The sequence below is a fragment of the Benincasa hispida genome, chromosome 10, assembly GCF_027475165.1.
Source record: "Benincasa hispida cultivar pf3 chromosome 10, pf3_genome.v1.1, whole genome shotgun sequence".
NCBI classification, from domain to species: Eukaryota; Viridiplantae; Streptophyta; class Magnoliopsida; order Cucurbitales; family Cucurbitaceae; genus Benincasa; species Benincasa hispida.
In genome coordinates this window covers 47,697,568-47,712,215 of record NC_143487.1, presented here as the reverse complement: position 1 = coordinate 47,712,215, position 14,648 = coordinate 47,697,568, and the positions used below count along the sequence as shown (strand labels likewise).

Sequence of the window (14,648 nt, the reverse complement as noted above, 5' to 3'; positions counted from 1 at the left end):
TAGTAGTGTAATCAACATTAATTAACTATCGTCCTTCCACTAAAGACCGACAACTACACTCTTCGCACTGTAAATATATTTCTATGTCCATGATATAACTCAACAATGAGTTGACCCTTCATAAATTGCTCATAACTATTGTTGGGTCAAATTACTATTTTACCCCTATAGTTATATCTAAATCCTTAAGTACCACTGATCCCTTTAATGTACAATTAATTATAGTCTAACTATAAACAAGACCCTTTTTGGTGAGTGAGAGGGTGAAAGGCCTCATTGTTCAAGATCCGGAATCAGTTCTTAAGGGAGCAATTCATCTACTTTTCCTCAAGACGGGAAAAGAGAATTTCATCTCTTCTAGCTGTGTTCTCAACTCCTCATTCAAACAAACCCCCAAAATGGTAGGCTTATTGAGTCGGAAAAACTGACCTCTCTCACCCATACAAATCAAAGGATTGCCCTCATAGGCAGAAGTTCACAACTCACTCAAGATTAAGGTCAAGTTACCTATAGTTATCCTATTGAAATTTAAGTAACTTCAAGTAACGATGTTATAAAGAGAGAATAATCATTTTACGGTCAAGTTTTATACAAACTTCTTGTATAGGATACCCCCACTCACATGTCTCCACATGAGTGATTATGATTGAACCGTTTGTAATACTTTACAATCATTGTAACAATTACAAAGTGGGTCGTATCCGTAGTGTCACAAGGATAAAACATTCATCCTTATCCATATACCATAGACTATTTAGGTTATTACTTAAACATGATCCATTTATATGTCAATCACATACATGTTTAAGTTATATTAAATTACCTCGGATCTTGTTTATTGGATTGAGTTATACAATTTTAAATGTCAAATAAAATAACTCCTTATTTTATTAAATAAAAGAATTCCGTCTATACAATACAAACTACAAGATTTAAAGTATAATCCCCAACATGTTTTTTTTTTTTTTTTTTTTTGGAAAGATACATTTGTGATTTGTAGGTTTTTGTTCTAATTTCTTTTTAGTCCCTAGGTTTCAAAATATTACACTTTTGATTATCAAGTTTTGAGTTTTATTTTTATTTAGTCTCTAGATTTAAAACGGTTACAATTTTACCATTTAGATTTAATTTTATTTCAATTTGGTTCTCTAGGTTTCAAAATCTACACTTTTAGCCTCGATTTTTTTATTACTAAATACTCACCTCAATATTTGGTACTAATTTCTATTAATTAATTTTAAATAATTATGAAAAATTTTTAAAATTAATGTTAGTATTGATAAAAATTAATGAAATTAATTATAATTCTTTTAATTATCTTCAATTAAGTATAAATGCTAAAATTCCTTACAATATACATTTAGATTGTAGAGTTGAGAGTAGCTAGTCGTCTATATTTGATAGAGAGTATATATCTTAATCGATTGAACAGCCCATAGACTAGTGAGGGTAAAATGGGAAAAGAACATAAAGTAGTCTCACTCATAGTCTTTTTTAAGGGAAAAAGGATAAAATCCAATGCTAAATTGGGGGATGTAGTAAGAAGGTTTTTCTATTTTTATGAGTTAAATACATAAAGAAAAAATGAGAAGCGGAAATTAGGGGGGGCCATGGCCCACTCCTCTCATTCCTTCTCACCTTTTCCAATTTTTTTTTCCTTTTTTCCAAAAAAAAAAAAAAAAAAAAAAAAAAGAGAGAGAGAGAAGAAGAACTCTCCGGCAAATTTCAGTCTGGCCATGGCCGGCATTGTCAAGGAAATCCTGGCAAGGCCCATCCAACTGGCCGACCAGGTAACCAAAAACGCCGATTCCGCTCAATCCTTCAAACAAGAATGCATCGAACTCAAAACCAAAACCGAAAAACTCGCCGCCCTCCTCCGTCAAGCTGCCCGTGCCAGCAACGATCTCTACGAACGTCCCACTCGCCGGATCATCGACGACACCGAACAAGTCCTCGACAAAGCCTTAACCCTCGTAATCAAATGTCGCGCCAATGGCATTATGAAACGTATGTTCACCATCATCCCCGCCGCTGCTTTCAAAAAAACCTCCACCCAGCTTGAAAATTCCATCGGTGATGTCTCTTGGCTCCTCCGTGTCTCCGCCCCTGCCGAAGATCGCGACGATGAATACCTCGGCCTTCCTCCCATCGCTTCCAATGAACCCATATTGGGGTTGATTTGGGAACAGGTCGCCATTCTTCACACCGGTACTTTAGACGAACGATCGGACGCCGCCGCTTCTCTGGCGTCGTTGGCTCGTGATAACGATCGGTACGGGAAATTGATTATTGAAGAAGGTGGGGTTGTGCCGTTGCTGAAATTGGCTAAGGAAGGACGAATGGAAGGTCAGGAACACGCCGCTAGGGCGATTGGACTTCTGGGTCGAGATTCAGAGAGCGTGGAACAGATTGTGAATTGTGGGGTTTGTTCTGTTTTTGCGAAGATTTTGAAAGATGGGCATATGAAGGTTCAATGTGTTGTAGCTTGGGCGGTTTCAGAAATGGCGACTCATCATCCTAAATGTCAAGATCATTTTGCTCAGAACAATGTGATTCGGCTTCTGGTTAGTCATCTCGCCTTTGAAACCATTCAAGAACATAGTAGGTACGCCATTGCTTCTAAACATCAAATGTCGATTCATTCTGTGCTGATGGCTAATAATAATAGTTCTGATCAAAATGTGAAAAATGGGTATGAAGACGAGGATCATAAACAAATGAAGAATAGTGTGAATCACCCAACTGGGAATCAATTGCCTAGCCAAATGCATAATGTAGTTACCAACACAATGGCTATGAAGAATCCTGTTAAGGGTCAATCCAATACACAGGAAGTTCATAAGGCTAATCATCACATTCACAGCACTACTGGGCGAGCTGCATTATCAGGGGCTAGCATAAAAGGAAGGGAATATGAAGATCCTGCCACTAAGGCTCAAATGAAAGCCATGGCTGCTAGAGCTTTATGGCATTTATGCAAAGGGAATGTTACCATTTGCCGCAATATTACAGAGTCAAGAGCTCTTTTATGTTTTGCAGTTCTATTAGAAAAGGGTCCTGAGGATGTTAAGTACTATTCAGCCATGGCATTGATGGAAATCACCGCTGTTGCCGAGCAGAATTCCGAACTACGTCGAACCGGGTTCAAACCCACCTCCCCTGCTGCCAAGGCTGTCGTCGAACAGTTGCTGAAAATCATCGAGAAGGCGAATTGTGATCTGCTTGTACCTTCAATTCAAGCCATTGGTCATTTGGCTAGGACATTTAGAGCAACCGAAACAAGGATAATCGGACCGCTGGTTAAGCTGCTCGACGAAAGGGAGGCTGAGGTTTCAATGGAGGCTGTGATTGCACTTAACAAATTTGCTTGTACAGACAATTTCTTACACGACAACCATTGCAAAGCCATCATTGAAGCAGGAGGAACTAAGCACTTAATCCAATTAGTGTATTTTGGTGAACAAATGGTTCAAATTCCTTCATTGATTCTGCTTTGTTACATAGCTTTACATGTTCCTGATAGTGAGACACTAGCTCAAGAAGAAGTACTAATAGTGCTGGAATGGTCTTCTAAACAGGCGCATTTAGTGGAAGAACCCACCATTGAAAGTCTGTTGCCAGAAGCCAAAAGTAGGTTGGAACTTTATCAGTCCAGAGGTTCAAGAGGATTTCATTGATTCTTTTTACTTTAAAATCTGTATAAATAATTGTTCAAAAATTTCGAAAATGAGTTTTTTTCTTTTTCTTTTTCTCTTTTTTTGTTTCATTTGATAAGTTTCCATCTCTGATTAAACTGTATGTAAATTAGTTTGTTGTGATTACTGGTAATGGATTAGAAAAGCCCTCTAACAGTCCATTTAGCTTATTGTAACTTTTCTTTTCCCTCTGTTTATTCATATGACAACTTTTGATCTTAATATAGCTTTGTTTATTTGTTGTTCATCATTCTGTTTCCGACTTTGAAGTTTTATAGAAACCTTTCTTGAATTACTTATGCTTGTTTCTATATGAATTGAACAGAAAAATGAGTACATTTAACATCTATTTGGAATGACTTTTTATATAATTAAAAAATACCATTTTTTTTTTTAAATTGAGGTGAAAACACTTTATTAAAAATTTAAAAAGTTAGTGTATGATGATCAAATAGTGTATTTGAAGAACTTGATTCAATTAAGATTCATCTTTTGTTGATTTGAGTTGAACTATAAAGTATAGATACTTTAAGTGAGACAGAGAATCCATATCAGACACGTATTCAATACTGATACTTTTAGATACTTTCTAGATACATATGACATGGATTTGTCGTATCTGTTTTTATGCTTACTTTTTTTTAATAAAAAAGATAAGCAACTCACCTAATTTTTTTCAATCTAAAATAAAAGACCAAATTTCTAAAATCATCTAATCTTCATATTTGAATCCTCATAAAATCCACCAAAATATAACTCATTTGAATATCTTCAACAATCCAATGAAAAAGTTTTTCGTTTATCTTCATACTTCTCCTTCCTAATTTTCTTCTTCTTCTCTGATTAATTTGAGTCACTTTTCTATTACACTTTATTGACTATTTTACTTCAACATCTTAGATGTTGCTTTTTGTATTTTATTTCAGTGTTTGTATTGTATTTTATACTATTGTCATTAATTTGTATGCTAAAGTTATCTATATTTTAGATTTTTTAAGAAAAAGAAAACGTACATTCAATGTATGAGTATCCTAGTTGTTATAAAATTGGCATATAGCTTTATCCATATCTCGTATCTGTATCCGTGTCTGGACTTCATAGGTGTCCAACAATCTTGATTGGTTGTCATAAGATTATAGGACTTGTGAGTGTATTGATATATAGCTTCTGTTGATAAGGACAATAGGCTTTACGTATTTTCACAATAGAAATAAACCCTCATGGATTTGTTTTAGTTTCACCCAGAATATCTCTTAGAAAAGATAATTGTTCTCAATTTTATACCATGATCATTCTCTTCTCTAACCAATGTAGGACTTTAGTTGTAATTATGTACTATTTATTTAGTCCTTAGATTTCAAAACTTAGTTTTCTTTTGGTCTTAAAGTTTCAAAATTTTCCTTTTTTTCTCTCTTAGAATTTTGAATTCAATTTATTTGGTGATTTATTTGGAGTTTTTTAATTTAAAAGAATTAAATTAATTAATATACAAAATTGACCATTTTAAGAAATGTTTAAAAAAATGTTAAGAAAAACTTCAATTCTATGGTAGTTTTCTTTGAAGTTTATATACATTTATATTGATGAATGCCCTTGAGAATATTTTCATGGACCATTTTTCAAATGGAAGTCTAATGTTAAGATTGCAATAAACTTATTAAAATTGCAGAAATTGAAAGTTTAGTGTACAAAACTGTGATTGGTTTGGGGCTAATGTAACTATTAAAAAGAAACATTTTCTTTATACCATGGCAATTTGGACCTTTTAACTTCTAATTCATAATTAAAAGGATTATGAAGAAATAATCTTTCCTTTCTTTTTTATTCCTCTTTTATTAGTAAATGTCTGTTTTGCAGAATTTTTCCTTTCTTTTTTTCTTCCTCTTTTATTAGTAAATATCTGTTTTGTCCTTTTGTCGATGAGACACAACTATTTGAATGTAAGTTTTTTTAAGCTATATTGCTCTTTGTTGGTAAGATGCGGTACTTCAAATATACATGTCTTCTAAGTCCAATAGTATAATTGATGATGGATGTGTTTGTTTCAATAAAGATAGTTATATATCGAATCTGTGCATCCTTATGTATATGGATATGATCCATTCTATAACCTATAATCTATACTATATTTAATGAGACAATAAAGGGAGGATTTTTGTTTATCATTCCTTTTCGTAATTACTATTTTACCCTTCCATTGCCCCTACACCCAACTACTTAATTTAAATATTTTTTAAAAGAAAATTGCGACCACTCATCTAGTAAAGGCAATTTGATAAAAAAAATTTCTCCCCCACCTAAAATATCTAACTACCTTTACAAAAAATCACAACTCCCTTATTTTTTTTAAAGAAATATTCAAATGCAAAATTTATATTTTTCCTTTTAAACTAAGTAAAATTTTCTTTCCATTGTTTTTATACATAAGACTCACAAAATTTTCAAAACAAAAAAAATTCACCAATATCAATATTTCTTATATTTAATAAAATTTTTGATAAATACCAATAAAATTAGAAAATACCAACCTTATCCCAATTCATTGTGATATGCAAAATATTAACTAGTTAAATGTTATTTCCAAACCCTTTACAATTAACAAAATAGAATTAGATAAAGAGTTTTGGTCCGACAAAAATAAACTAAGGAATAGATTTTTTGAATCCATTACCAAATTGAGATTCGTGTTGAATATTACGAGACAATAAAAAAACTTAAATTAAATATATATTTCTTCCATTGGATGAAATATAGAACCTATTATCAAAACCTTAAACCTCCTTCATATCAAACTATTAATACTAATACCTCTTCTCCCACATGGGAAACTACAAATCCTAAAGATGCGTAACTTCTCCACATTCTCCCTTAGAAGAAATTAAATTTCAAAATAATAATGATCAAGAAGTAATAGCTTCACCCTTCAAGATGATAAATGTACCTGAAATTGGAACAAAAGTACTAACATTAAAAGATATTAAAAATATACAATTACAGAACAATTATTCTAATAAAATTTTAGATACAATATCCAATCAAGTAGAAAGAATATAATCCAAACTTGAATTGTAACATCCCTATAAAATGACAACCTCAACTCATCGATAAAACAAAACCATTATTTAAACCTTTTGAAATACCAGATAAAGATTTAAAATTAATTAATTTTTCAAGTAAAGAATCTAATAATATTTTAGACAAAATTAACCTCCAATTACAAAATCTTAATTTAAATCACAAAAGAATTTAATACATAACATAAAAAATTAATACTATAAATGAAACTTCTGGTCAAAATCATTTTGACATACTGAAATAAAAAATAATCTTGATGACTTACAAAATAACCTAGAAGAACAATTTCATAATCTCATTTTTCAAAAATAACAAATTCTAGGTATCCAAAATTTAGAAACTATTATTCCAAACCATCTCTCCTTACATGCAATACGAAGAGAGACATCAATTAACCCCAGGCTCAATATACAGGAAATGAAATCTATGAATGGAATATAAATAGCATGACTAAACATCAAATTCTAAATTTAATGCATGAAATGATCTTAGCAGCCACTGCTTACAAAATACACCAAAATACAGACCACTAAATTGCTCAAATGCTAATTTATGGTTTCACTTAGGGGTATTCAAGAAATCCGATAACTTAATCAACCCGGACTACCCAACCTAAATCGCAAGGGTTGGGTTGGGCTAGATTTTATTTTGGGTTGGGTTGGGTTAAAAATGTTAAAAAATATTAAATTCGGGTTGGGTCTCGGGTTATCCCATTTCAGAGTCGAATTCCGACCCAAATATATATATAAATAAAAGTTAAAAAAAATAGAACAGTTGACCCAACTCGGCCCAACCTGAAAATTTTGGGTTGGTTGGGTTGGGTTGACCCTCTAAAAAAGAACTAATAGGGTTCATTATTAGCCAACTCGAATTTTTGGGTTGGTCCACAAAAATCTTCCAACCCGGCCCAACCCGGATTATGTACACCCTAGTTTCACTGGCAATTTAAAAGGATGGTGGGATAATTGTGTATCTTCAAATAACAAAACAAGAATACTAACTGCCTTAAAGTTGAACCAAGTGGTTCAGGAATAAGTCAAACACAAGACGCCATTGCAACTTTGATTTACACTATTACCAAAAACTTTGTAGGAGAACCTGTTCAATTCCAAGAACGAAGTTCTAAAATTCTTTCCAACCTTACCTGTGCAAAACTTCAAGATTTCAGATAGTATAAAGATGTTTTCTTGAGCAAAGTCTACACCCGTACAGATTGTAATAATCAATTTTGGAAAGAAAGATTCCTCTCAGGATTGTCAAAATTATTTGCTGAAAAAGTATGCCAAACAATAAGACAAACTTATCACGATACAATTCCTTTTGATAATCTAATTTACGGTGAATTAATTAACTTTATCAACAATGAAGGTTTAGCTTTATGCACAGACCTTAAATTGAAAGCAAAAATGAAAAATGAATTTCATAAGCAAAAACAAGAACTTGGATCTTTTTGTGCTTAATATGGTTATGAAAAAATACAAGCTCCCTTAGCACGAAAACAACCCAAATAATTTAAAAAGTAATTTTACAAAAAACCTTATAGAACCCAAAGACATTTTCAAAATAACCAAAACAAACAAACTTATAAACCAAAAAGAAGATTTAAAAATTACAAAACTACTAAAAGAAAAGAAATTACTTGTTATAAATGTAGACAAAAGGGACACATAGCTCCAAATTGTCCTGAAAAATTAATAATTTAGAAATAGATGAAAATTTAAAAATTCAATTATTAAATTTGTTAACACATTCAGACTCCTCCTCCTCATCAGATGATAATGAAGAATCCTCCAATGAACAAATTTTTGAAATTCGAGAAAATACTGATAATTCTGATTCTGAAATATTAATATCATCTAGTGATAATCAAATCGAGACATGTGCATGCAAGCAAACTATAAATGTTATTTCAAGAGACCAAGAGATTCTTTTTTAAGTCATTCGCTAAATTGAAGACCCCAAAATTAAAAGAGAATATTTTGAAAAACTTAAAGATCTTATTATAAAAGAACCTCAACAACAAAGTTTCCAATTACAATCTTAAAGAGATAATTTCTCGCTTCGAACCAAAAACAAAACCAGTAACTATTCCCGACCTTCAAAGAGAAATAAATACAATAAAGGAAGAAATTTCTAATATTAAAAAAGAAAATTCTCAAATAAAATTCGAACTCTTATCACTTCAAACTCAACAAATAATTGATCAACCTTCCACTTCTGAAAATCCTGAAAACATAGAAATTGATAACGAAGTCGATAAAATTCCATATGAATCGTTTATCAATCTTATTAATAAAGTTCAAATACAAAAATGGTACTCTATTATTGATCTTGTCATAAATAAAGAATATCATTTAACCTCTAAGGTTTTAATTGACTCAGGAGCTGATCAAAACTGTATACGAGAAGGCTTAATACCTACCAAATACTTTGAAAAAACCTCCGAAAAATTACATGGTGCTAATGGTCAACAATTAAAAATTCGTTACAAACTTTCAAATGCACATATATGCAATCAAGGATATTGTTTCAGAAATACCTTCATATTAGTCAAAGAATTAGATGAAGAAATAATATTAGGAACCCTATTTCTATATCAACTTTATTCATTCTCAATAAATGAGAAAGGAATAAATTCAAAAATCTTAAATCAAAACATTACTTTCAAATTTGTAAATCCAATATCTACTAAATTAATAAATTATATTCAGAATTCCTCTATATTTAAAACTATTAACTCCATTAAAAGAAAGACCTAACAAATCCAATTTCTAAAAGAAGAAATAGGTCATAAAAGAATCAAAAAACAATTAGATGACCCTTATATTCAAATATCAATAGAATTTGCTAACAAATTTTCAGATGAAATCAGCAATAAAAATCAATTACAAAGATTCTTAGGTTGTTTAAATTATTAGACTTTATTCCAAATTTAAGACAAATATGTGAACCTCCGTACTAAAGACTAAAAAAAACCCTCTATGGAATCATCAACATACATGCATCATTAAAACCATCAAAGGTCTAGTCAAAAGTCTTCCATGTTTATCCATCATCAATCCACATGCATAGCTCATTGTAGAAATAGATGCATCAGATATAGGATATGGAGACATTCTCAAACAGTCCATCAATGGTAACGAGCAACTAGTTAGATATCATTCAGGTATCTGACTAGGATCTCAAAAAAATTATTCAACCATCAAAAAAGAGATTTTCTCAATCGTTTTATGTACCAACAAATTCCAGTGATTTAATCAACAAAAGTTTTTTTAATACACGTGGATTGCAAAGCAGCTACAGATGTTTTACAAAAGGATGTTAAAAACCTGGTTTCTCGACAAATTTTTGCCAGATGACAAGCAATACTTTCTTGTTTTGATTTCAAAATTGAAGCTATAAAAGGAAGTGCAAACTCCCTTCCTGATTACCTCACTCGAGAATTTCTTTAAGGCCAGACTAAAGAAGAAAGTGGAAGAGAGAAAGAAAAGAACGAATGAGTTCCACTTGCAAGAAAGAAGAAAAGCATGATTGTGATCAAGAACAACAACAACGATCAACACCTCTATAAACCAAAGCATCGTACTCTCAAGCGTATCAATTTATCAAAGGGGAATCATCACCAGTAATGGAGGATCGAAAAGGAAAAACTCCTCAAGCATTGCCATCAAATAAATTTTATATTTTGGGATCTTCCATCCCTTCAAGACCTTCTGCCTTAACAATTAACTTTTCTCCTATCAAAATTGAGAATTCATCTACTCCTCCAACCACTTACATCCAAGCCATTACAAACTCAAACTTTTAAAATTCAGAAATTATACCCTCAAACAAAACTTTTAATTATCGATCATCTTCATCTACTTCTTACCATAATAAAACCCAGACCTCATATATTACAACTCTTGAACCAGAATTCATAGGTAAATCTATGCTTGAAACAATTCAAAAAATATTTCCACTAAATTTCCATTATATTCCAAACCATCCACAAAAAACTCGTTTATTCTATGAATTTATTCTTATTGATACTGACTCAATTGAAATCACCCATAACAGGAATAAAGATGACCCCAATATAATTGCTTTTTCAAAAGTTAGAATTCTTCATGTTCTAACTCCAACAAAATGGAATCAAAATATTTATACTTAAAAAATATTTTCTCATCAATTTTCTCCATAAACCTATTCATACATCGATTATCAAAATGCTTGGTACAATATGTTTTGGTAAAACAATTTTAATCATTCTTGGTTCATAATGTTTGACAAAACATGTATTCAAAATTTTTCATTATGGTTTAATGATTGGTGGGATATATTTGGCTTTAATGAGGCTATCCAACCATACCCAATTCTTGAAAGCTTTAAATACTTTTCAAATAATATTTTCTCAAATTCTTTTGACTTAACTCTACGTTTTTCAAATTACTTTCATCTAGCATGGATCTTTTGTTGGAATTATTCTGTTCCAGAATCAAATGGCATCTCCCGCCTATCTCGATCATATTGAATCTAGTGGTGGGACAAATTGAACACAGCTATTACTTCAAAAAATGTTGTGGAAAAATAGTTTTCCATCTATCCCCACAACATAAAGCCAAACCTATAAAAGAATCAACAATTTTTACTAAAAAATCAAGACTGATGGCTACAATGGCACAAGTATCAAATGAAGAAAAGCTCAATATTATTCTTCAACAAATTTCGTCTCCATCCACTACCAGCCAAGAAGAAAATACATCAAACATTCAAAAAGAAGAGGATGACAACGAATTTGCAAATTTTATGCGTCATATCCACAGACTCAATCAAATAAGTAGACGACAAAATCCAATTAGAGACAAAATGTTGTACGCGTGTCAAACTTAAGTCTCAATGTATTGTACAAATGTTTGGTTTTTAAATTTTAGGTGTCATGTGTCCTATAACGTGTCTATCCAATGTAATGCATGGTAAGCTTCCTATCTCTATGTATGAATCTAGGGACTTAGTATGAATCTAGGGACACAAGTTTTTCCTTCACAAGTTTGTTCTTCCATACCTTTAGTTTCTTCCTTGAGAGAGAAATTCTAGAGAACTTGTATCTTGTGTTGAAAAATAAGGAAGTTCTTCATTTCTCCCAAACAATTCAAGTAAGTTTAGATTTCCAACACCTACTTTATTTACATCAATCTTTCTTTATCAATTTCAACAATTAATTTAGTCTTATTTTATAAACTTTCAATTTACACAAACTTTTCATCATCATTTCAATCACATATTATATTAAACCTTTGCCTCATTCCATACCAACATGCTCATTCCATTCCATAAAATATCATAATTTTTCATTCCATAACATATCATAATTTTCCATTCCATAATCATATTCTCCATTCCATTTTCCATTTCCTCACCCTTTGCCACGTGTCCTTCATGCATCCTTCCACCAACACCATTTACTCCATCTTCTTCATGCCACACACACATCACATGTCCATTTCTTCCATTTCTTCCATGCTTCATGCGATATATATATATATTATATATATATATATTGAACTTTTTTTAACAGAAATAATAAAAAAGAAAATAAATATTTAAAAAGACAATGAATCTTAATATAAATTATAAAATAAACATTTTAAATAAATTTAACAAGTATGATGTCTTACTTTCTTTGTTAGAATAACTTAGAGATATCCATCTATATTACAATTTAAAATATAACATACTAGCTTTCTATAAATATATGATAAAATTGTAAAAACTATATATAATAATAATAAATAATTTTTTACATATAGGAAAAAATTTGCAAATTCTTAACTAACGTACCCTACCCTATAAATTAAACCGAACATGTGTACACACCTCGTCATTTATACAAGCTTAAATATTAATTAAAAAAATTGATTTCTTCTTAATTTAAATAGAGCGATATATACTTTAGTAGCAATTACATCATATATAAGGATTTTAATTTTATCCATTCATCAATTTTTTTTCCATTTTTATATCTCTTTCCTTGCTATTAAATTTAATATAAACAATTTATAATTTAAACATAATGAAAAGTTTATTAAATCATAATATATATTTTATCCTACAATTTATGTCAAGAGATTTTAATCTTAATCATTGTAAATTCAAAGTATCAAATATTACTAATTAAAATGAATAAAAAATATTACATTTAGTAGTATTAAAATTTTACTTTAAAAAATTATGTCTAGAACTTTAAATCACGTGCGATGCACATGTTTGATCACTAGTATATATAAAAGTATGAATGAGAGTACGAATGAGGAAGAATTTTTTTAGACAATTTTAACCTTGAATATTTTTATAATACCATAATTAACCTCTAAGATAAACACACATTCTCTCCCTCTCTCTATTAAAAATCCACACCCCTCCCTCTCCCTCATTCTCTTTATTAAAAACCACCACCAAAAAAAACATATTCCAACTCCTTTGATCTCTCTTTCTAAAAGAGAAAATCACTCCCCACACTCTCTAGTAATCCACCCAACAGAAAAAGAAATAATTTGAAGAAAAAGAAATGAAACGTAGTGAAATTAAGAACACAACAGAGTACAACGGAAACACAGATATGTTGAAAATAAAATATAATAAAATAATAAAATAATAAAATAATAAAATAATAAAATAATAAAATAATTGAAATTATAAAATAACTAAAAGTATGGAAATATGATAATATGGAAATTCAAAGTGGGATTTTGAAGTAGATTTTCTCACCAATGTGTATGACTTTTTAAGATCCACCAAATGCCACTATTTATAGACAGAGTGATAAATAGGATGTGATCTTATATGGACACCAAGTATAGTTACGAGGCAGATGGAATGTATGGAGATTGACATATGACTTTTAGGACACTAAGAATTGGGCATCTATATTATAATGTTTATAATACTCTCCCTTAGATGCCCATATATATATGAAATACGTCTCGTTAAAACTTTACTAGGAGACCCAATGGGAAAAAAATCATAGTGAAGGAAAAATAGTACATATTACATATAGTTCATACTGCTAAAAGTATACAATATGTTTGCTCCTCCTCATAGAAACATCATTTAAGATTTTTGAGTCGTCGCGTTTCAATGTTGTGTACCAATTTTTTGATGATTGTTGTAGGTAATGTCTTTGTAAATAATTCAGCCAAGTTATCATTTGAACAAATTTGTTGTACAGTGATATTATCATTTTCTTCAAGATCATCAATATAGAAAAGTTTTGGTGAAATATGTTTTGTTTTATCTCCTTTAATATATCCTCCTTTGATTTGGGTTATGTATGCTGTGTTGTCTTCGTATAATATTGTTGGAAGAATTTTACTAGGAGACAAACCACATGTTCCACGAATGTGCTGACTCATTGATCTTAACTATATACATTTCGACTTGCCTTGTGAATTGCAACAATTTCAGGATGATTTGAGGAAGTAGCCGTTATGGTCTATTTTACTGATCGTCATGATATAACAGTTCCTCCACAAATAAATAGATAACCTATTTGAGATTATCTATTAATATGAAGACAACACAACATACATAGCCCAAATCAAAAGGATGAGTAAAAGAGATAGAACAACATACATTTATTTATATGTGGTTTGTCTCCTAGAAAAATAAGTACCATTTATTTTTCATTGGAGGGATCAGTGGTACTTAAGGAGTCAAATGTAATTATAGGGGCAAAACGATAATTTTGGCCTAGTTGTACTTACGAGTAATTTGTGAAGTCGTTGTTGAAGAAACTCTTATACAAGAGTACCTATGAGCAAAAACAGATCTTTCCAATTCATTGTGACACAATTTCCACATATACATTCGAACATACAGATATGCATTGATAACACTAAA

General features: G+C 30.7%; 1 protein-coding gene across 1 annotated transcript; it reads left to right on the top strand.

Annotated features, from left to right (window-relative positions):
• Nucleotides 1-1,534: 1,534 nt before the first annotated feature.
• LOC120087982 (uncharacterized) lies at nt 1,535-3,945 on the top strand. The gene has a single exon (XM_039045005.2). It carries the CDS (start codon nt 1,611-1,613, stop codon nt 3,675-3,677), a length of 2,067 nt encoding a protein of 688 aa, XP_038900933.2. The 5' UTR covers nt 1,535-1,610; the 3' UTR covers nt 3,678-3,945.
• The last annotated feature ends 10,703 nt before the right edge of the window (nt 3,946-14,648 follow it).

Bases quoted from the DNA above. Each gene is read 5' to 3' on its own strand.
- LOC120087982 (XM_039045005.2), top strand. From the start codon at position 1,611: ATGGCCCACTCCTCTCATTCCTTCTCACCTTTTCCAATTTTTTTTTCC.